The sequence below is a fragment of the Giraffa tippelskirchi genome, chromosome 12, assembly GCF_054371585.1.
Source record: "Giraffa tippelskirchi isolate mGirTip1 chromosome 12, T2T-mGirTip1v1.2.pri, whole genome shotgun sequence".
NCBI lineage: Eukaryota > Metazoa > Chordata > Mammalia > Artiodactyla > Giraffidae > Giraffa > Giraffa tippelskirchi.
In genome coordinates, this window is record NC_137286.1 from 140,088,129 (window position 1) to 140,111,735 (window position 23,607).

Genomic DNA, 23,607 nt, shown 5'->3' on the forward strand with positions numbered 1-23,607 from the left:
CCAGGAGACTCCTAAACGTCCCACAGGGCACAGGAAAACCCCCAGACAAAGAATTATCTGGCCCAAAAGTCAACAGCCCTGCTGTAGACTGCATATTTGTTTGCCCCCAAGTCCATATGCTGAAGCCCTAATCCCCAGTGCTGTGATATTTGGAGGTGGGACCTTTGGGATACAATTAGGCTTAAATGAGGTCATGAAGGTGGGGCCCCCACGATGAAATTGTTCCCATAAGGAAGAGGAGACTCGCTCTGCCGTGTGAAGACATGGCAAAAGGAGGTTTTTTGCAAACCAGGAAGAGGACTTCAACAGACACCAAATCTGCCGGCACCTTGATCTTGGACTTCTCAGCCTTCAAAACTGTGAGAAATAGCTACTTATTGTTTAAACCACCATAAACATTTGTTATTTTATTGTACTAGCCCAAGCTGAGAAGTGCTGAGGTTGAGAAATCCTGCAAATTGCTGAAGGAAGTAGGCACCAATCTCTTTCCTTCCTCAGGGCCTTTGCACAAGCTATTCCCTTGGCCTGGAATGCCCTTCCTCTGCTCTGCACGGCTCACACTTTGGCCTCCAGAGCCCACCTTAGGTCTTATTTTCCCAGAGGTCTTTCTGATCACCCATCCTGCAGTAATGCCTCCACCCCCTCACTCCCTCTCATAGCCCATTTTAGTTTTCCAGATGGACTCCCTGATTTGTTGTTGTTCAGTCGCTCAGTCATGTCTGACTCTTTGCGATCCCATGGACTGCAGCACGCCAGGCTTCCCTGTCCTTCACTGTCTCCCGGAGTTTGCTCAAACTCATGTCCATTGAGTTGATGATGCCATAGTTTTCTTATTGTATCTGTTTGTTTACCATCTGTTTCCATTAAAATTAAGTTTCTTAAGAGGAAGAATCTTTTCTGACTTGCTCACCAAGGCCAAATAGTGCTTGTTGCATAGTTGGTACTCAATACTTGGAGAACAAACCATTTTCCAGTTGATTAATCTTGATTTGAAAAATATGTGTATCAAGTCTGTACATTGTATAAGCAATAGGTACTACATGACATTTAAAACTGATGGCACACAGTCACCCCACTTAAGCAGCTTGCAGTGATAAAAGAAGGATGAAAGTGTGCTTTTACACACCTTAGACATAATAGGAAACGCACTACAGGGAGATGGTATAGCATCATGTGATAAAGGGCACTCATCACCTTGTAAGATAATGCATGCAAGATGCCTGACTGTCTAAGGGTTGAAAGGCAGTATCATGTAAGGGTCAGGAATACAGACTCTAAACTAGAGAGGTTCAAATCCCAGCTCAGCTATTTCCAACTGTGTCACTTTCAACTCGATTTATCTTTCTGTGCTTCAGTTTCCTCAGCTGTTACATGGAGATAATGAAAGCATTTGCTTCACGTCTTTCTGGTGGATTTAAATGAGTTACATTAAGTAAAGCATGTGGCTACAGAGGCTACTAGGTCTGGCCACTAGGATTCAGAGAAAGGAGTGATCACATCACACAGGACTAGAGACAGAGATGGTGGGAGGGCTGACTTTTGAGATAAGGTGAATTTCCATGGAAAAGATGATGAGAGCCTTCTTGGTGGAAGGATTATATTGTACGTTAAAGAAGATACACTATGGCCGGAGTGTCGCTTAGGAAGAAGTTTGGGAAAAGATCCATTTTTTCTGTTCATTCATGTGTGTAAAGAAGGATGCTTTTTTTGAAGGAGAGCAGTGGATGGAACTATGCTCATACATAGATCCTATTATATCAGAAAATGTGAGAGATCTGGTCACCAAATTGCCATATCACTATCACTTTCTTTTTAAAAATTTCTATTCATTATGCTTTGGTTAAAAAAAAAAGTGGACTTGAACTCATTTGGGCTTTACACTTACTACTGTGTGAACTTAACCTTCTGAGTCAATTTCCTCACCCCTGAAACGAGAATAAACAAATCCTACCCACTCTACTTTAGAGATGTAGTTTGTTCATCAAATCAGTTCATACATATGCAAGGCTTAAAGAGTGTTAGGTAGATATAATAACAGTGATGTAGACTATTTTTATTACTATGGTCCTTTTTCTAAAAACACCACCGGGGGTTTTACTCAGAAATATTATTTATGCATTTTAATGCCAAAGAAAAGAATTAAAGAACTTTCAAAAAAAACCTCTTTCTACCTACACGTTTCAGAAAAGAAGAGAAGTTAGGACTAAGAGGGCTGCGGTCCCAGACTCAGGCAGAGGCAACCAAAAGTGTTTCTGCAACAGATCCTAGAAGACTAGACACTGCTTCTATGACATCCCACTTTGGTGACATCTGCGTTCATCCTTTTAAAAAAGCCAAGCAGACACAGGATCCACCCCCAAAGGGAAATGCCAACAGAATAGCCTCCATTTCTTGAATGGAAAAATGGATTCCTTTTAGAGTCTAATAAGCAGGAATCTGGGCACCTCTGGCTCTATCCTATGCATTGTGATGTTGGGAGAAGATTTAAACTATCAAAATCCTAAAATCATCATCCCAGAAAGGCAAATCTGGGGTCAAGTGTGACTGCGAATCTCTTTTAGCTTGTAGACATTTCAAGACACCTTAATCCATATTTTCTTAATCCCCATAGCTTTCTTTCTCCTGGAAGCTAGGACTAAAGAAGACACTCTCCTGGAAGAGGAACTACCCGGAGAGCGAAGGGATTGAGCAAGTACGAAGGCAAGAACTCGGGCTTGGCCAGGGATGCTCCTGGTCTCTGCCTCCGGCGGGGAAAGCCCGGCGGAGTCGGACCGAGGCAGGAGGCAGGTTTCCAGCCGGAGCTGAGCCCGCTTCTTCCAAAGCCCTGCGGCTGCGCACCCCTGACGCTGCCTGAGTCTGGCCGGGGGCAGGTGCGGCGGGGGTGTCCCCGAAGGAGAAGAGGGCGGAGGGCAGAGGTCAAAGCCAGGCTTCCGGCGGGGCAGGGAGCCCACACCCAGGGCAGGAGGGAGGGGTTCGGGCTGGCCGGGGCCGAATTGGGCCCCCAGGGCGGAATCGCGCCGAAGGAGACCAAAGCCTCTGTTATCTAATCGAGAAACAGATTAAGAGCCGAGGAGGAAAAAAAGGAAGGAGGTACTGCTCTCGCTGCTCGGGGAGGCGGAGATGATGGGGGAGGGCTGCCCGGAAAGATGGGGAACCCAGAGGGGGAGAGAGTTGCAAAACAAAACCAAAAAACAATGCAACCGAGTCGGGAGGGGAGGGAGAGGGAAACGGGGAGGGAAGCGAGGCCCGAGAGCCGTGGGAGAGGGGCGGGGCGCCCCTCCTCGAAGCTGGAACCCCAGGAGCCCACCGCCCCCCCGGACCCTGGGGAGGAGGGGAGGCCCGGGGGGCCAGGCCCAGGGTCCCCGGAGGAAGGCGCTTTGTGTTTGAAGGGACTGCCGTCTTGGGCCGGTTCCCCAGTTTTCTGGAGTTTCGTTCCCAGTTTAAAAAGAAGTTTTAGGTCACCCGTGAGAGTCTGCATTTTTGTGGGATTCAAATATTCCTTAATTAGGTGTTGTCTCTTTACAGAAAGGAAAGACGCCTTTTATTTCATTTTACTTTGCCGTTTTAATTTACTCCCTTTCGTGTTTAATCACTAGGTAGGGAAATGTTAAACAGCTGCTGTAAAATATTACAAACTCCGCTCCCTGGGAACGTGGAGAGGGAACTTTCTAGTGCGGTGTCCTGTCCCAGAGAGGGGGCCCTTGGGAGGAGACCCACAAAGCCCAGCTTGGGGGTGGGGGTGGGGGTGGGGGTGCAGGGGGTCGGTGTGCTCTCGCCCTCCCCCCACCTCGCGCCCCTCCCCCCACCGCACAATGCCGTCGCCTCTTTCGGTTGCCGCTGGGGGTGGGGTGGAGGTGGCACGGGCTGGAATGGGGAGCTGAGCGACACGCATCCGTCTCCTCCAGGGGACACCTTAAGCACCCTCCCCCACGGTTCTAAGCGTGGCTGAAACGACTTCCCCAGATCTAAAGAGCTTGCCCAGTGAAACTGGCAGATCAGGGGCAAAATCAATCCAACAAGAAAAGTAGAGGCGGCCAGGAAAATGTCTGGCCTTGGGCTACTGGATCCTGGCTTGCTTCTTGAGTTTTGAGAGAAGTGAGAAAGAGAAAAAGGAGCCTTAGTTTTCCTACGGCTAAAAATGCAAGAGGGGGTGGGGTTTGCTATCTGGTTCCGGGCCGACCCTTCAGCAAAGGGTTAGTATTTGTCTGCAAACTGCAGAAGCTCCCCAAGGGATCTGGAACACGAATTTGCAGGGCAGCGGTTTCCGTCTACGGAGCTGTGTGTGATGCCGGTACGCTCATTTTGCTGGCAAAAGAGCCTGTCATAAAATGTAATACTGACTATAAAACAAATCAGCGCTTTGAAACGACTTGCTTCAGATGTTTTCATAAATCCCTAATGGTTCAGGCACTGCCTGCTATTGATAATATTAATGTGTTAATAGTTCCTCTGAAGCAACAGCACTGGGTAGGGCCGGACACACACATATACACACACACACACGTGCACACACATACACACACAGATGGGAATACCATGGAACTGGAAAACAATGCTTTAATACTCCCTTGAGATCCAGCTGCACTTTGTTGACCTTAGAAAACCAGACCCAAGTGAGAAATCAGATATTCTCAGTTCTTGGCTGAAGCTCCTCTTTCAAGTGTTTTCCTTTGGTTCACAGAAAAGTATAATACACAGGTACATGGGTACATATAAAGGCCTGTGAGGACACCCATGTTCCCAGCAGCATTATTCACAATAGCTGAAAGGTGGAAACACCCCAAAGGTCCATTGACAGATAAACAAAATGTTATGGATCCATGCATTGGAATATTACTCAGTCATGAAGAGGAGTGGAGTTCTAATGCATGCTACAACATGGTTGAACCCTGAGGACGTGATGCGCAGTGAAATAAGCCAGCGATAGACAAACGTTGTAGGATTACACTTGCAGGATGTACCTAGAGTAATCAAATTCATAGAGAGGAAGTGGAATAGAGGTTATCAGTGGCTGGAGGGGGATGGGAGGTTAGTGCTTAATGGGAACAGTTTGTTTGGGAAGATGAAACAGTCCAGAAATGGATGGTGTTGACAGCTGCACAACAATGGGAATGTACTTAATGCCACAAAACTGTATATTTAAAAATGGTTCAGATGGTAATTTTTATGTCACACATATTTTACCAGCATGTTTTAAATAGGGAGAGAAAAGCCTGTGAGTAATGGACAGGAGTTCTCAGCCCCCCGCTGTCTCCTACTTGGGTCTCTCCTCCATCACAGGCCCACAGTGGCCTCCCCAGGGCCTTGGAGGGAGACTGCCCCTGGCTTCCCCAGGACCCACTCTGTGCTTCCTTTGCTCTTAAAGAAATGAGAAGTTTTATGTCTACAATTCTCCAGACAGGCATGCAGTCCAGGGAAGCCTTCCCATTAAGGAATGTAAGAAGCCGGAAGGATATTTTTCATGATATCGTTCCTCTGCCCCTTCCTCACAGGCATTCTTCAGATTGGAGGAATCTAACTCAACACCCCAGTCTCCTTGCCAGTGGCCAAGGACAGTGGTTCTTTTCAAGGCACCTTTCTACCTCTGGACCACCTCAATCCTTGCATTTATGCAGTCGCTAGAAAGGTCTAGAAAGTCAAAGGTGAAGAAAATGGCGGCGGGGGGGATGGCACTGGCCGGACTGCAGCGTTTGCCTGCACTTGCCTCGAATCACCTCACGATTGTGCCTCTCACAGATACACAGGGAACCACCCATGCCGTCGGGTCTGAAGGCAGAAAGGGGTGCCCAGATACTTCTCTCAGTAACACAGCAGACACTCGACCTCAGTCACAGGTTTTCTAACGCTTGTACTTTCGGGTCAGTTTATGTAAGACACGGCCAGGGCAGTCAACAAGGAGACAAACAGTTGGCATAAGCTCCGCATTCCAAGTCTCCCCTGGCCCTCCCTTAAATTTCCCTGAAGCACGTTACCCCGAGTGGGCTCCCGGGAGCTCCTGGGTCAGTCACACAGGCCTCGGTCAGCTTCGTGTCTACAGTCTGTCATGACCGGCTCTTTTCTCCCCGCAGGTCAGGAAGAGGCATCCTGCGCCTGGTGAGGGACTAGCCTGTTCAGAGCCCTCCACGGGGACAAGGACACAATGTGAGCAGACTTCTATTCGTTTTCAGGGTGATGGGCCCAAGGGTGAGGGACCCCAGGCAAATAAAGGGAGTGGGCTTGAAGGGTCCCACACCTGCCAGGGAAGGCCCACTGGAAGGAGGTGGTGAGCAAACGCAGGGCTCCCACTGTGAAGCCAGGGCCTTGGGCAGGGCCAGGTGTCCGTGACATGTGGCCCAGTAAAGACAGAAGCAGAACAGAGTGTGAGATGTGAGCCAGCTGATGGGTTCGAAGCTGTCAGGACCTGGAGCAGGCAGAGAGAAGCCAGATCTGTGTATCTAGGAGAACCTTGCAGCCAGCATCCAGGTTTGCTACATCAGCCGCTTCACCCAAGTCACTGCCAGTTCATAAAGTGCTTGCCTGACTCACTGGCTTTCCTCCCTACAATGATACTGTTTTATTAAATGTTGTTGAAGCTAGGGGCAGGGGGGCCACCGCCAGGTTGAGGGGAAGAAGCAGAGAGAGACAAGTCAGGGGTGAATTCCATGTTACTGTTATTTTCAAAAGGCTTTCTCAGTTCAAGGCTGTCCCAAAATTTGGTTAGGTGCAGGATGGGTAGGCCCTGATCATATGCAAGGTTGGATTTAAATGTGCTGGAACTCTGTGTCTGTATGTATATAGTCTTGAATGATCAAACATACATTTAACCCGCATAGGTATTCATTATATCAGAGCAGAAACATGAACAGGTTCTAAGGAGGGCTGGTGTTTACAGTGTTTGGAGATATATGTGAAAAGATTGTGTTTTGCTTTATGCATACATATTTGCTTTGGCTGGTAATCCTTCTGGAAGCCTGACCGTTTTGACTACTTCAGGGTGGATCGCCTTGGGGGGTGGGAAGAAGTATGCCAAGTTGCAAAATGCTCTTATATTTTAAAAGGTGCTTCTCCCCATGGCTGCCCTGCCAGGGGATGGCAGGCCTTTTTCTGGATACACTTGCTGTTTTTCAGGCTGACCCAAGTTCTCAGACAATCCAGGGTGGGTCAGCATCAGCTGGGGGGGGTCTCCGTGGGGGTCTCTGCACCTCCAGGTGGTGTCATGGGTACAGGCTCTCCCAGCTAGAGGCCCCAGGAGAGCCCACCTGAGGGTCCCAGGCAAACAAAGCTGCCACTCCCAGGAGACCACCACAGCCAGGCCCTGGGGCCACCCCTCAGGCTTCCTCCCCACTCCCCCCAGGACAGGTCCTGTCACCAAGCCCCCACCCACTGATGCACCAGGTTCTCTCTGGGCCCACTCGGGTACAGACACTCTGAACACTGAGCCAACAGGGTAAAAACCACCGCCTTCTCGGAGCCTCCAGATACCAACCTGGATTAAACAGGCCTGGCCACAAAAGCCGGTGGAGAAATTCAAGACCCTCTCCTCAAAAATGCAGACAGGAGGGCCACCTGGGAGACGAACCTCAGGGACCCTCTGGGATCAGGGCTGCTTCTGGAAGCCCACTCCTGGGGTGGGGGGAGGGAGGGGTCCTACAGGCCGGTTGCTAACCTCTGAGCTGTGCACACTGGCCGACTCCTGAGAACCTGAGCCTGATCGTCAGTGACCCCTCGCCTCCCCCGCCCCCCCCCATTTCCTGCGCGGGGATCTCCCGCTGTAGTCCAGCGTTTCCTGTGCCTGTGCCGGAGGGACTTCTGAAACCGCGAGCGGAAATCGGGTGCCCGGCGGGGAACGCAGCGACGGTTCAGCGTCGCCCACGTTTCTGGCCCCGTCAGTCAAGACCCCCGCGACCTGCCGGCTTCTCGGCCGGCGCCGCGACGTGTGGGGAACGACAATTACACCCGAAAGGAATCAACGACTCCTCGCGGGGCCACGACTCGCGTCGCTCCGCACGCGCAGGTTCGGGCCTGGCTTTCAGCAACACCTCCCCTCTCAGCCCCCGCCGTTCCCGATCGCTAACCACTCGCTCGTAATTTGTGGGCTGCGATGGCGCTGCGCCCCGGATTGCAGTCTCCCCCAAATGCAAGCCTTTTGGCAGCCCGGACACCCAGCGAGCTGCTCCCGCGCACGCCGGGCCGGCACCTCCCGCTGGCGCTCGCCTCTCTGCGCCCCGCTCCCAGCAGCTGAAATGGATGTGATTTCACGCACACCCTGCGCGCACACACGTGCACACACGCACTCCCCTGCCGACGCCGCCGGCACACGCGCACGAGCCTGTACGTTTCCTTATTGCGCTCGCTTTGCGGGACGTGCTTTCAGGCTCCGGGTTCCCTCTTTCCGCTCCTTCACCTCTTCTTCCTTCGCCACTTTCCTTCTGAGCTTCCCGCTCTCCCCGAACCCCGGTCTGCCTCATTCCCCTCCAGCTGCCCCTTGGGGTCCCTCGCCCTCTCCGCGGGATGGAGGGGGGCGGTGAAGACGCGCCCTGCGCGCGCGGAGCGAGGGCCATGCTGCGCGCGCGCGGCCGGGACCGCCGGGCTGGCCTCTGGCCTGCGCCCTGTTTGTTTTCCCTTCGCCCCCTGAATGCTAGATTAAGACGTAAAGATTACCGGGGCCGAATAATGCCGGGAGTCAACACTCGAGCAAACAAAAGTGCTTGCACAACTCCGCCAACCCCGCTGGGACCCGGGCCGCGGGGCTGGGGGAGAGAACGCGCTCCTCGCTGCTAATTACAAATAAATGATGATGTGCTCACTAAGTAATTGATTTAATGAAGTTCCTATGAAACTATTAAACCCGGGTGGAGGTCAGGCTGGAGGCGCCCCAGAGCGCCCATTGTGGGCTGTTTAACTCCACCAGGCTCCTCGGAAAGACATCGGGGCTAATAGGTGAAGTCACAGCTGCTCGCGCTGACTTCTCGGAGCGCCCGGCCGGCCGCGGGCACCCTCGCGCCCTCCTCCTGTCGCGCCCTCGTGCCCCGCCGCCCGCGCCCCGCGCCGGCCAGCTTACCCACGCCACTCCCAGCCCCGCCGCCGGCTCCCGAGGGCCTCTCCAAAGGGATCCCGGGTCTCGTTAAGAGCGGGAAGTTGAGCACTGAAGTTGTGCGCACCCGCCAGCAGTCGGCGGCGCCCACCGCCGCCCACCCCCTCCTTCCTCACCCCACCCCCGCCACTTCGTGCAGGAACTTCAGCCAGTGTGCCACGCAGGGTGCTCGCGCGTTCTTGGCAAGGTGCCTGGAACCCGGGCGTGTGCCCAGTGCCTGGGCGGGGGCGGGGCGCGGGGGGCGAGTCGTGCCTGAGAGAGAGAGAGAGAGAGAGAGAGAGAGAGAGTGAGAGTGTGTGTGTGTGTGTGTGTGTGTGTGTGTGTGTGTGTGTGTGTGTGTGTACGCGCCGCCCTGGACAGTGTATACCGGGCCAAAAGGCCACGTTTTTGCATCTCTTGCCCTGACCTGGGGCCTGTTTTTGCAAAAAACAAAAAAACAAGTAGTCAGGGAGAAGGGGACCGAAAAAAGAGATGAAGAAAGATGGCCCAGGTCAGCGGCTGAGCACGTGAGCCCCAGTGTCAGGTTTTGCAGACCTGTTTCGGGAGGGGGCGGGGGGCTGGTCTGGCCCAGCCCCTCTCCTCCCCACCGCCCACCTCGGCCCCCACCAGGCGGCTCCCCACCCTAGAGCGACGCCACCAGCTCCCAACGAGGCGGAGGGTGCAGGCCGCAGGCTCCAGTCTCCAGGCAGACGGATCTCAGCTACCTATCCCCGCCCCCTGGCTCGAACTGCTCCTCCTGCAGCATGGCTTTCTGGGAATGTGACCTCGCCTTACCCAGAGGACCCAGGGAGCTCTTGAGGGGCACATCCCCAGGAGAATCAGATGATGCAAATGAATCCAGAGTTAAGGGTGCCAGACCCCTGTACGGGACATCTAGGGTCCAAACCTCTCTCTCTGTCTCTCTGTCTCTCTGTCTCTCTGTCTCTCTGTCTCTCACACACACACACACACACACACACACACACACACACACGCGCGCGCAAGAGCACTTAACTGAGTTTCTCCCCACCTCCAAGGGACCTTGTGATAAAAGAGAAGGCCCATGTCCATCTGGAACCCCACACCAGGAGACACGGGCCCTCGTGGGGGCAATCTGGCTGCAGAAATAAATCCCCCACAGTATTCTGCCCCCTTCTCCCCAGCCAAGTCTTGCCTCTCCTCATCGAGAACTGACAGCAGAGTTTCTTAAAACATGCACTGCATTTATGCCACAGTTAGTTGGCAGTAAAGGTTCATTCTTTTTTTTTTTTAATGTTAGGAATTTCCAGCTGCTGAAACCAACTTCCATTTGTTTTGAATCAAATGCCTGGGACTGGGGAGAAGGGGATCTTTGGCGTGGATGTTGGCACCCTTAAACAGAGCTCCTCCCTTGTCTGGGTCTTCGGTCTCCACGAGGGTCTCCACTTTCCATTCTTTCGCGGGAAAACGGACAAGAAACCCTGAGCCTTGCCTGAGGTCTCAGTTTCACCGTCTGTAAAATTGGATAGGAGGTCCTGGGCCGAGGCCCTTGGGGGCTTTATTTGTGATCCGCGAAGGGACGGGAGGCGGGGAGGAGGAAGCCAGGAAAGAAGCCGGTTTGCGCTAGGCCTTTGTCTTTCTTTGCAGAAGCTACTCCTTTTGTAAGAGAATGCCCCGCCAGACTGCTTACTCGAGTTTTGGAGGGCTGGGGTGGAGATGGTCCCCACGCAAGAGGAGACTTTGGAAAAGAGCATGGGTGTCCCGGCCCAGCGAGGCCCGTGCGGCCGGTGTTTGCCGAACAACCCTCTCCGAAAGGTGCCCAAAGCCGTGCACGCCGGCGGCGGGCGCTCGTCCCCGGCCCAGGGCAGCTGTTCCCATTTCGTCCCCGCCTCCCCGCCCCCGGCCCCCAGCCCCTCGTATTCCTTTAACGCCTGCTGCCGACTACATCCCTGCCGCCCTTAATGCAGGATGGGCCCTTCACTTCAGCCTCCAAATGAGAAGTGACATTTGCACTCGGCCCAGCCAACGCGTGAGCAGAGCGCGGGGACACAGGCCCATTGACAGAGCGCGGCCGAGGGGCCGGCGGGCTCGGCGTCACCCGAAGCCGCCTTAATTAATACCATGTTAAATAGTCCAGCAGCCAGCGAAGACAAAGTTGAAGAAAGACTTTAAGGCTGAGTGCCCCCTCAACAAGCTCTTTTTCCCCGTGTCATTCAATATTTAATGCGCCCGCTTCTAATGCTACTACTGGTGTTCCTTTCTCAGCAAGGACATTATTTTTTCACGGTGCCCATAGCCAGGGAAAGCCCTTTAGGCAAAGAAAATCAAAATGTTTGTTGTTTGGGATGACTTATAACTCTTGTTTAACACAAGCACTTTCAGGAAAGTGTAACAGGCGCAGCCTCCAAAGCAAACAGCACAATCCTTGTGACAGAGTCAGACACAAAAAGCACATTGTCTTGCGGGCTCCCTCTTTTCTCTGGTGCTAGATGGGGGCCTGTCTCTCGGTGAACGCCACGATGCCATTTCACTTTTGAACTATTGTTTTTGAGTTATGCCATGTGGTCAAAAGGAGCGAGAAGGGGGGTGTTTCCAGGCTCATAAGACAAACGAGTTGCCTTTTCATTGAAATCCCCCCGCGAGCCTTGAAAACGGAGTTTAAATGTCACCTCCGCCTTTCTAATGGGCGCAGGGCTGGAGGCGACCCTTCAAAGCGCCTGGGTGATAAACGACCCTTATTAAATATGGCCCGGGCCGCTGGGAACGTCCCGGGCCCGGCCCGCGCACAGGAGAGCGCCCCTCGCTGGAGGGCCTTGGAGAGGCCGGAGCTTCCCCGGCCGCCGGGGGTGGGGGGCCGGACCTGGCCTCAGGGGTCGGCGTGGGGTGGGGGTGGGGACCGAGGGTGGGGGCCGTTGTAAGACAACTTCTTATCTGCCGCCCCCATCCCGCCCGGTGCGCCCCCATCCCCAGAGACCCGGCGTGAAAGGCTGGTGCGTTTCCCCCTGACTTCTTTTTTATCCGTGGCCCAGTGGCGTCTGCAAGTCTGAGCTGCAAGGTTACTGATTTGCAGGCTGCATGTTAAGGCAGCCCATGTAAGTAATTTCTGCGGGCACCCCAGCAAAGGAGAACAAATCGCTGACAAAGGCGAGCGCTTTCGATTCAGCGGCGTCGTTAAGGCAACCCCGAAGTATTCCTCCTATAATAAGTTCCACTTCAAAGGGTTTCTCATTCAGCGGTGACTGCTTCGCACTTTTATTAAGTCCGGGCTTTTTCACTCGGAGGAATCATCTGTTTGGTTATTTTTCATCGTGTTTATTTTTCACCATTCACACAGTACTTGTATTAAATAAACAAAGAACAATCGCTCTGCAAATAAAAGTACTTAGGTGGGGAGAGAAGGAAGAGGAACCCGAGCTGGGGCGCTCCTGCCCCCCTCTTCCCCCGCCTCTGACATCACCCACCCCCACCCCCACCAGCCTTTCTCTCCTCTCCTCATTCTTTCTCCTTTCTCTCAAGCTGGGAGATTCTAAGGGGGAATCTTAACAAAAAAAAGTGGATGGAAAGACACATACATGTCTGTACATATATACTGTTATATCTAGGCAATGCAATATGGAATATGTATTTCTGATCAGGTGAAAATCCAGGGAGCTAACTTGGCGTGAAAGGAAAGGTCACTGCAACTGTATCTTAATAGAGTGTCTCCAATACTGTGGACCCTCCTGCCAGACTCCCCTGGCCCTGCCCATTGCCATAGCAATGCCTATGCTCCATGTGGATGTACCATAAAAGCAGTACTTTGAATTTCAAAGAACATGCCTTTGAACTTCTCTGTGCCTGCTTAGGCACTCGCCTGTGTGAATGTGAGCTCCAAAGTGTGTGTGCGTGGGCGTGGGAGATGACAAGAGTGTGAGTTTTTTGCGAGTTTTTGTTCACAGAGGGCAAGTGTGCTGGCCGCCCCAGGGCCCTGTCACTGTGGACCTCCTTCCCAGCACTCCAGCCCTGGAAAGATGGCTTTCCTGGCCATGTGTCTGTTTTGGTAGACTGCTGGTGGAGGGACCAGCGGGCAGTGTGGTGTGACCGGCTCACAGTATTACTGTATGTCTGGGTTGTTTTGTTTCTCTGTGCAGCTTGCTTTTCCTGTGACTTAAGGTGACCACTTGAGAAATCAGACTGTCTCTGCAGCTACCACCCCAGTTGTATTTCCCAGCCAAAGTGGAATAACAAGTGGTTCAGGTGAACATCCCTTGTTCCTTTTCATAGAGAAAGAGATAGATGATGGATAGATAGATGGATAGAGAACCACTATGGTCTCTAAAAGCTTCCAGATGCAATATTTGGGATAAATGGCAAAACTGTGATGTCACAGATCAGTTGTGACTTGGCTTTCAAGGAATTTGGGCCTCCTCTTTTCTTGTCTCCAGGGCCTCCTCTCTTCCTATCCCTCTTGTGTGGTCATCTCCATCTCCTTAAAAGAATATAATTCCTGCCCTCCAGCTCTTTCTCTGTACTTTAGCATTTAGGAGCATTAGCTTTACCAAAGAACATCCTAAATGGGGAAAAACACATATAAACAACAAGCACTCCTGTGTTTGAAGATCCTCCTAGCCTGGAAAACAAAGGTAGATGATTTAAACAGTGTTCACGAGGGCCGCGAGGGCCACGTTTTGCCTAGGAAAGATAAAGTCTTTGATGATAGCCAACTTAGTGTCAATAAGTGGCTTTCTTTGAGACATATTCAGATGGGAACCTCTTGCTTGCCAATTGCCATAGAAATCTTAACACACCATGAAGATTGTCCAAGTGCCAAGCCTTCCGTTCTGGACTAAATTACTTTGAAGTGGCGCAGGACGAGCAGTGGTCAATTTCAACTCTATAGACTGGACAGAGGCGCTGGGAGTGGGAGATTGTGCGTTTTAAAGCAGAAAATAAGAAGGGGAAACTTGTTTTATACACTCTATACAAGGTTCTGCTCATTGTCAGATATCTTTTATCTTTTATATTTCCCATGAATGATTCATGTCTTGGTGGCTTTGTGTCACCCCTCTTTTCACGAGAAACTTCATTAGAGAGCTATAAGTTTTTCCATTGATTGGGGGCTTCATTTGAGTATTTTTCTCCTTAGTCTTCTGGTTATTGTCATCTGGCTTCAAATAACCCTTTGCAGCCTGTTTTCCCCTTTACTACGTTTAACCGAACCTGACTTAAAAAAACAAAAAACAAAAAACCCACCATAACCTTTTGGAGAACTGTTTATTGACATTACTACCAATTGTAGTGGCCTTTTATCAGTTTTGTATCAGTCAGCTTAAAAACAAACAAGGATTCAGCCTTGTTAATATAGACAGCCAATCTTATTACTCTAAGCCACTTGGGCATTTTGTGGCAATGAAGCGAATTTCTCCATAACACCTACCTCAAAAGGCTAAATTACTTATCTACACTCAACTTCCAAGTAAATCACAGTACAAGTGGGTTATGATCCCCATGACCTAATAGAAGAGGTGTTTGATGCCCACTACTCAGCTTCATTCAAGATGTTTTGAACTCCATACCCACCTTAGCTCCTGATTCTTTTCCCCTTGTGTCTGCAAACATCTCACTTGTCCTTTTCTCCGTCTTTTCCTCGTTCTTTGTTACCCTTTTTCTTTAGAAAGAGGCTGGACAGCAAAGAAATGCTAAAATTTGCTTTTCATCTCTCCACTGATTAGGATCACTAAGGCTATTATTAATTTTAACAAATGCATGCAGTAACCCCTAAGATTTATGCCACTGTTCTGTGCAACCTGCAGGGCTTAGTTTTCATAAATATACTGTACTTTCTAGATTAGACTGTAAATTAGACCAAGCTGTAAACATATTTTATTGCTTGGGGAGGAAAAAGAAATAAAGAGATCAAGGGAAGAGAACCGAATGATTACTACATGAGCAACCTGTCCTGTTTGGAAGAGAATGGCAGAGATGTGCCATCATGTAAAACATAAGCGATACATAGGAAGAATACTTTTATTAAACTCTTTACTTCATAATCATTCTTGCTTTCTATCAGAGGTACACATTTTAGGTTTTTACTTTAAGTGTATCAGGAACCAATAAATCTGTGGCAGAGTTAACCTATGCATGGCAATATACATAAAATACATATTCCTTTGTTTCATAATAAATAAACCTGTAGCATAATAAAGAATAGTGCAAACTACCATTGAAAAAGTTGTATAAATAAAACAACTTATTATAAATCAGGAATATTTTGTTTGAATAAGTTTACGATACATAAATTATCCCCACAAAGTTCATACCTCATCTTGTCTACTTGAAAGAGCTTTGAAAATGAATAATACGAAAATCAAATAAACTTTAAAGATGTAGAATTATTTTATATTCAAGTTTTATGGTTTTTTTCTTTATAAAGGAGGGCTGCATGTTTCATATTCACCATAACAATCTGAAGACAACATTGAAAGGCTTTCAAAGTGACAGCACCATGCACTGTACTAGTAATAGAATATATCTATGAACTATATATAATCTCATCAACACAATGCAAAAAAGAGACATGCAGGAAGAGTCCTGGTTTTCACATTACGTTGTTCATTCAAGTAAGCTTAAAAATATATTTTTCCCATTTTCTTTCCTTTTTTTGTTTAAAATAAATTGTAGGTCATAAATGACAATCTCTCACCAAAATGTATAATATAATTCTTTGGTGTGCTTTGAACTCTTCCAGGAAAAAATAAAAGGATGATGTCTGAAAATAAATTAATTCAACTGTACAAATAATAGTGTTCACATACAAGTTATTAACAAGGACAAGACTACATCAACCACTCACAGCACACAAAACAAATTTCTACAAACCCTGGGGAAAGGGTGTCTTCAGGGTCTCTGAGGATAAATTAGTGCTCTTTATAGTCTATTTGTATGATGTTTATGATGGACTACGTTTTGCACATGAGATGTGTTGTACCAACCAAAAATAAATGGACTAAGAGTTATTGTCCTAGGTCCTTGACCTTTTTTGTCCTAGCTTGACAGCTCTGGCAAAGGTCACATTCATCAGTGTTTGGTGGTAGGTATAAACCTTTTAACAATTTTAATATGTATAGCAACTCCCTCCCCTCTTTTAATGTAAATCATACAGTGTCATTTTCAAGTGGGATAGAGTTCTGTGTGCTCAGGTGGAAGAAAATGCATTAAAATGCAGTTTCCAGCATTGAAAAATAAAGACTTTTTAAAAGGTCGATACAACAGTATAAAAGAGGGGTTGGCCCGTTTTTAAAACAACAGCTTTCCCAAAAAATAGGCATGTTGCCAACATTACACCTCCTTACACTTGCCTGTGAATTATGGCATCCCAAAGAACTTATGATCTAAAACATAGTATTTTTATTACACAGGAAGTTTAGACGGAGTAAAGAGGCAGCATCTGAGATTTCAGATTTTTTTTTTTAAAAAAAGAGGAAAAAGAAAGCACTTAAATTTTTTTCTATTTTATAAAATATCACAGTTTCACAGTTGTCTACTGCAGCAGCTTTTTCTTCTCTCCAGTTGCTTGAACAATCACAGTAACACAATATATGGAGATGTACTAGGTTGCTGCATCTTATTTGTTTGTTTTTTTTTTAATCATACAAGCAGGGTACTGAAGGAATAATCCTGTATAAAAATACTGTGTCACGGTGAGATCAGTAATAAAAGAGTGGGAATGAAAAATTACAGGTATTAGAACTGAAAGGGTCTTTACAAATATTTTTGGACAGGTACAATCCAGGATCTGTTGGCAATGCAGCAAGTGTGTGTGGTTTACAATCAAGAGGCCTTTGCAGAATTAGGGCCGAAGCAGGAAGCAGAGGGGCTCATTACGGTGTCAAAGGCGGTCTCGAGGCACTCTGGGAAGTGCAGAGGGCCTTGTTGCTATGTTGAGTCCTGACTTCACGCTCTTTCTCTCACCCTCGTAAAGAACTACATATATTACATTGGCAGTGTGTGTCTCGATGAACTAGAATCTTTCCATTCCTCTTCCTTGGTACAGTTTGCTCCCGGTCCTGTCCCCCTGCAACATACAAGTCCAGCTTGGTTGGGTTTTTTGTTGTTGTTGTTGTTTGTTTGTTTTCTAAGGGAGAAAAAAGAAAGCCCAAATATCTTAATTAAATTAATTAAATGTACCAACACCATAGGGTTTCATACTGAATAAATAGGGCTAATTAGACCCGGTGGCAAGTCTGAGTCACGGGTTTGTCTCAAGCTCGGCATTGTCTCAGGTTAGGATGCGGTCCAAGGGCTCCCACTTATTACTTTACTGATGGTGATGGCGACTGATCAAATCTAATGTATCGTCCGCACGACTTCAGGGTTCGCGTACATGTCCTCGTCGTCAGACTCGGAAGTGGTTCCGTTGCTCGAAGGGGCGTGCAGGTGGCTGGGGGCCCCGCCGGCCTGGCATACGTACCACTCGTTGAGGTTGGTCACCTGAGGGGACAGAGTGCTCGAGCGACTCCTGGTGGGGTCTAGCACGGGGGACAAGGGGGCGCCTACTGGAGTCCCCACTGATGAGTAGCCCAGGGCTCCTGGAGAAGGCGGCGGGGACTTGCAGTGAATCTTCATATGTTTCCTCAGGGAGCTCGGATGGGTGTAGGACTTGTCACAGCCCCGGACCTTGCAGTAGTAGGGCTTGTCGCTGGTGTGGACGTGGGAATGTTTCTTCCGATCGCTGCTGTTGGCAAACTTCCTGTCACAGCCGTCAAATTCACATTTGAAAGGCTTTTCCCCTGCAAGAAAGCACAGGAGAGGTTAACAGGGGCTCTTCAGAGTCCTCTGAACTTGAGAGAATAATCTTCAAGCAGACAGGAGGATGCAACTTCCCATTCTCTTGAAGACTGACTCCCAGCCTAATTCCCAATTCCCAGGTCCCAGAATGCTATACGGAAGGGATACTTCCGGGATGGGCCTGGTGTCCCCTGGCCTGGAGGCTCTCCTTGGACTTGGGCTTTGCGAGAGGCTGGATGTCAACCCTGAAGTACCATAAGGGTCAAGGCGAGAAGGGCTAAGAGCTTGGATCAGGCAATAACACTGAAATCCAACCAGGACCCAAATACCTGCACCCTTGCCCCCCTCGGGTCTACACACACAAAAATTCAAACAGATCCCCCCTGTCAAGATAAATGCTGATGCAATAACTTCCAAAGCCACAGCTTAGGTGAAGACCTTAAGAAAAGGAGAAGGAAAATAAACAGATACTCAAGTAAAAGTAAAGGGGGATTGATCAGTAAAATTATAATAATGGCATTTTGTTGCAGAGTGTTCCCCAGGATTTCACTGATGGAAAGGAAAGGCAATACACCAAAACCCTGTTCTCCCCAGAAATAAAGACATCTGTGAAAACCACGATCCGACCACTAGATTTTTTACAAGCCTAGCTGGGCACAGAATAGGCTCTTGGTCTCTTCCTTCTCCCAGCTCTTCTCACAACTTACTGGGCAGTTAAGACCCTAGCCGAACAGAACCTTAACAAGCATTAATAAAGACCACAAACCTCAGCCAGAGGCTTCTTTTAACATACTGTTTAATAGTAAACAGGAAAAAAAATGCTATTTATCAGAGTCTTTGGGCTCGCTGTCCTACCTACCCCAGGAACACAGGGCCTTTAAACACAAGGTCCTGGGTCCAGGCAGTAGAAATGCTAAGACAACTAGATAACCCATCCACTCTACACTTTGGTCTTAAAAAGCAAGGACAGAAAGACAGAAGGTAACAGTTATGACCCCCCACCCCCACCACCTTAGTATCCATGAACTTGATATATTTGAGTCCATAATTGAACATTATCTCATACATACTGTGGTATGGTAATGTATTCCATATATTTAAATGATTTTAAAAGGAGTTTCTCTACATTTCAGCAGCTATTCTGCTGATACAAAAGACACACTCTTGTCCTTGTTTTTCAACAATTTGTTTTTTAAAAAGCCAAACAACTAGTAAGACAGCTTAGTGGTGGCTTTTCCTATACAAATATTTCAGTGTAATTTTCTCTTTTTTTAACTTCATCAACGAGTAACTACTTCAGTGCAGAGTATATTAGCACATCTGAAAAGTATTCAGATGCCTGTAACATAACTTACCCTACCTAGAAGTATTGTTTAAAAATTAAGTTATTATTCATATACCTCCTACATTGGCCTACAAAGAGAGGGAAAACACAGCATAATGCAATGATAGTGATACCCTTTAAAAATTCTCTGTAGAGGGGCTGCAACAGAAATCAAGTTTTACCAAAACACTGGTTATTTGTCCTGATTTCTATATTCCACTGTAAGTTGGAGATAATACTAAATATAGCATTCTTCCTCCTAAAAAGCATAATCAGCTTTTCTTCAACATGGAGGCTTAAGTGGGTTTATTCACCCTATGCAAATGTTGCTTTTTTGAACATTGTGTTTCTGTACAAGCTAAGCATTTATTGTAGAATAAATGGCTTGGACGTTGCAAGCTTCACCAGTGCTCACGATAAAAAGAAGCATTAAGAATCAGGCCCAGAAAAGGCAGATACTGTGTGAAAAGAAAGGTAGAAAAGCCAGCACAAGGGGAGATTGCGGAAGAAAATAGAGAAAAAGGAAAGGGTGATAGAATTGCCTATTTTATTCGAGGGGTGGGGAGGTGGGGGAAAGCAAATTCTACACGACTAGGAAGGGTGAGAGGCCCTAGTGTTTACATTTCAGACGCTGACAGTGGGGTCACGTCGGAATTTAACTACTTACAGGGTTTCAGAGAGTGAGGGAAGCTATGTGTGAGAACTCCGAGTCCAGCCCCAAGGAAGGTTATAAATGGAATTGGGGGCACGTGGGTCAGTAAACGGGCCTTCTGGAGTGGTCGGGGGATTATATCCCTTTGATCAGTCTGTCCCGGGATCCCCGGATAACTGCCCGCCCCCGCCTCCTGCCCCTCCAAAAAGGGAGAGCGTTGCGGTGGGGAGGGGAGTCCGGGCTGGCCCCCTCGGACACGAGGCTCGATGGCTCAGCGGCCCAGGGGCCGCCAAGAGCACCTAGCGCGGATCCAAGCATCAACGCTCGGGCGCTCGCATCCCAGCCGCAGGGACCCGGCGAGGCCCATGCCGCCGCCGCCGCGAGGCGGGCAGGAACGCAACCCTGCGCGCGGGAAACCCGAAAACCAAACGGCCCGGCTCCCCGCCCCCGGGGGAGCGCCCTCGAGGCGGGGGGCGGGAGGCGGCCCGTCCCGGGGGGACCGGAGGGCCCTGCGCCAGCAGCTTCCAGCTCCTTGCGGGACCCGGGCGGGCACGGCCCCAGCCCCGGGCAACCTCCGGGCCGCCGAGGGAAGGTCCCCTCCCCTCGGAGGTGTAACAGGCGGCAAGGGCCCGAGGTCGCGGGCGCCGTCAGGGGGTTCCCTTCGGAGGGGGGGCGCTTCACCGCCCGCGCCCCAGATCCCGTCCGGTCGGGAAGTGCTGGGCCCCGGAGCTTAGCGGGGCCTGGGAGGTTTTACGAGAGGCCAGTGGGAAGTCTCCTTTTGGAAACATCACTTAAGGCGGGCCGATCCCGATGAGAAAACAACGTGGCTGGCACACCGGCCTCCGGGGAAAACGGGCTCCCAGCCCAGGGTCATCGGCTAGGCCGCAGGAGGCCTGGCGGGTCCCGGCGGCAGGAGCGAGGACTGGGGCTCCAGCCTCGGGGGCCCCCGGGCCCGGGTCCTCGCGGATTACCCGCCCCTCCCCGTGGCCTCGGCCGCCGCCGCGCCGATAAATCAGCCAAGTAATTGCCGAACGTAAACTCCGGTTACTTAAGTGTCCTCCGAGGGGTAATCTCGTCTGTCCCTATAAATCCCGACCGCGCTCGCGCTCATCGGCGCTCCGGCCCAGCGCACGCGCGCCCGATCCAAGGGGGCACACGGCCCACCGGAGCCCACCCGGCGCCCAAGGCTGCAGCCGCCCTCACCCCGGGCCGGGGCACCTCCCCCCACCCTAAGACAGGGGCGGGGCGGGAGGGGGACCCCACAGAGGGCGGTGGGCCTCAGGGAGCCTCTGCAGCCTGCCCCGTCCTCCTCTCGGGAGAACCTTCTCCAAAATGACGGCAGCCAATTTCTCACCACCCTCTAGGGCCCGTGTGATAAAACGTGTGACTGCGCCTCTGAGTACAGGCGTGCATGAAGGCGTGTGAATGAGCAAGTGTGACTGTGTCATCAAGGCCCAAAGGTGTCCCAGCTCTGAGGGCGGGGGTGGGAGGCAACACGGGTGTGTGAAGTTGTTGCTCGTGTGATGTGTGCGCGCGTGAACGTGTACGTGCGGGGTGTGTAACGGTGGGCGAGTGTGTGTGCGCGGGCGCGTGTGTGTAGGGGGAAGGTCTCCGGAGGGGCGCATTCCTTTTGCACTCTGCACCCCGCCCGGGAGGGTCAGGACCCCCCCCCGTCCCCTTCTGGAAGGGCCACACCGAGCTGGCCCCCCGCGGCCCCGATGTCACCGTTAACCCCCTCCCCACGCGCCCCAAGCACGTCCGCTCTTCGCAGCGCAGGCACCGTGCGGGGCCTGCCATCCGGTGCGGAGGCAAGTGCCGCCGGAGCGGCTCCGGTCCCAGCCCTCCTTCCCCATCGCCCTCCCCAAGTTCCCGGGGCCGGGCGGATGGGAGCTGCCGACCGTCCTGGGCGCCTTCCTGCTCCGGTGGCGGCGGCGGCGGCGGCGGCTTCTGCTCCGGGGCGGCGGCGGAGGCGGCTGGAGCGCGTGGCCGGTCCCGGCGGAGGGGGCTGCGGGGAGCGCTGGAGACTCGACCGCGTGGGAACCGAGCGCGGGGGCCTGTGTGTGTGCTATCAAATTACTTATTCATAGAAAAAAAAGGGGGGGGAGGGAGAGAAAAACAAGAAGTCACATGTCCGGGTTATACGGATGCGAAGAGAAGCAGCGGAAGGGGGGGGGGATGAAGGCGAGCAGGAGACGAAGGAGGAAGAGAAAGCTGCGGCAGAAGCGGCGGCGGGAGGCGGCGGCGGCCAGGGACAGACACCCACCTGTATGAGTGCGCTTGTGGATCTTGAGGTTCTCGGAGCGCGCGAAGACCTTGCCGCAGCCCGGGAACGGGCAGGGGAAGGGCTTCTCGCCGGTGTGCACGCGGATGTGGTTGATGAGCTTGTATTTGGCCTTGAAGGGCTTGCCCTCGCGGGGACAGTCCTCCCAGAAGCAGACGTGACTGCTCTGCTCGGGGCCGCCCACGTGCTCCACAGTGACGTGGTTCACCAGCTCGTGCATGGTGCCGAAAGTTTTGGAGCAGGGCTTGGCGCCGCCGGCCGGGGGCGGCGGCGGCCCGGCTAGCTCCTCGGGGTCGATCCACTTGCAGATCAGCTCCTGCTTGATTGGCTGCCGCATGTAGCGCAGAAAGGCCCCGGCCGCCCCCGGGAGGTGGGGGGGCTGCTGCGCGGGCACCGGCGGCGGCGGCGGCGCCGGGGGCGGCGCGTGGTGTTGCAGGTGGGGCCCCGGTCCGGTGGCCGCGGCCGCGGCGGCAGCCGCCGCGGCCGCCGCCGCCAGGTTCAGGTTTAAGTTCACGGCTCCGTAGCCGTGCAGGGCGGCGGCCGCCGCGGCCGCCACCGCCCCGTAGTGCGCGTCCCCCGAGCGCGGCGCGAAAGGCGGCTCGGCGCGGCCGTACAGCTCCGCCGCCGCGGCCGCAGCTGCGGCCGCCGCCAACCCCAGGCGCATCTGGCCGTTGAGCGGGTGCGGGTGGCCGCCAGGGCCTCCCGGCGGCTCGTGCAGCGAGGGGAAGAGTGCTGGGCCCCCGCCGCCGCCGCCGCCGCCGCCGCCGTCCGGGCCCGCGTAGGTGCCGCTGGCCGAGATGAACATGCCGCCCGAGGCGGGAGGCGGGGCCGGGTGCTGGGGGGAGCCGGGGCCCGAGCGCGGCTCCCCTCCGAGCGGGGCCCCGTGCATGGCCGCCGCGGGGGCCGTGGCGGAAAGGTCCCTCCGGAGGACGAAGTCCCTGCTGTGGCCTTTGCCGCTGCTGCCGCCGCCGCCACTGTTGGTGGTGGTGTAGCCAGAGAGGGCAGGAGGAGGAGGGGTGGGGGGAGGAGGAGGAGGGGTGGGGGGAGGAGGGGGGGTGGGGGGAGGGGGAGGAGGGGTGGGGGGAGGAGGAGGGGCCGGGGGCGGGGGCGCGGGGGACGGCCCGCCGCGGGCGCCCCCGCCGCCGGGGGCGGTGCGGTCGCCGGGGTGCGCGGCCGAGGCGGCAGCGGCGGCGGCACGGGCGGCGGCCGCCGGGGCCTCGGGCGGCGCCGGGAGCACCTGGGAGGGAGGGCTGGGGCCGGGCGCGCTCGCCTGAGCCATGTGCTCCGGTCCTAGCGGAGCGCGGGCCACGCCGGGGTCAGCGCCCGGGTCCCGCAGGCGGAGGTGCGCGGCCGCGGCGCGGACCCGGGAGTGGGAGGGCGCACTGGCCAACGCTGGGAAGCCTGTCATGTTCTGCAGCGGCCGGGCGCGAGCTGCGGCCGGATCCGCTAATCTCGGCGCGGGCGGGTTCCTCTTGCTCAAAGGGGGCTCCATCAGAGCGACACAATCAGACCCACGGGCCCTCCCTGGGGGTACTTTTTTCCCCCCTCGGCCC

General features: G+C 52.4%; 2 protein-coding genes across 3 annotated transcripts in view; one reads left to right on the forward strand and one right to left on the reverse strand.

Annotated features, from left to right (window-relative positions):
* LOC145529167 (uncharacterized) overlaps positions 1-18,415 on the forward strand; it is a 34,220-nt gene extending 15,805 nt beyond the window's left edge. The window contains exons 4-5 of one of the 2 annotated variants that reach the window (XM_081548992.1): positions 6,069-6,141; positions 18,328-18,415. In XM_081548992.1, coding sequence (XP_081405118.1) covers positions 6,069-6,097 — 29 coding nt within the window. In that variant the 3' untranslated portion in view covers positions 6,098-6,141; positions 18,328-18,415. Of the gene's footprint in view, positions 1-6,068; positions 6,142-17,937 lie in introns of both variants that reach the window. The other variant, XM_081548991.1, reaches the window with a different exon arrangement.
* On the reverse strand, positions 15,024-23,561 carry ZIC5 (Zic family zinc finger 5). Its single transcript, XM_081548978.1, has 2 exons — positions 22,037-23,561; positions 15,024-17,799 (listed from the first exon to the last, which is right to left on the reverse strand). The coding sequence occupies exons 1-2, from the start codon at positions 23,544-23,546 to the stop codon at positions 17,357-17,359; spliced, it is 1,953 nt and encodes a 650-aa protein (XP_081405104.1). The 5' UTR covers positions 23,547-23,561; the 3' UTR covers positions 15,024-17,356.
* Between the last annotated feature and the right edge of the window lie 46 nt (positions 23,562-23,607).

What these genes read in the sequence shown, in the direction of transcription:
- ZIC5 (XM_081548978.1), bottom strand. Translation starts at nt 23,546, where the DNA reads ATGGAGCCCCCTTTGAGCAAGAGGAACCCGCCCGCGCCGAGATTAGCG. An exon ending in CCACAAGCGCACTCATACAG is followed by an intron (nt 17,800 to 22,036) that starts GTGGGTGTCTGT and finishes GCTTTCTTGCAG; the next exon opens with GGGAAAAGCCTTTCAAATGT.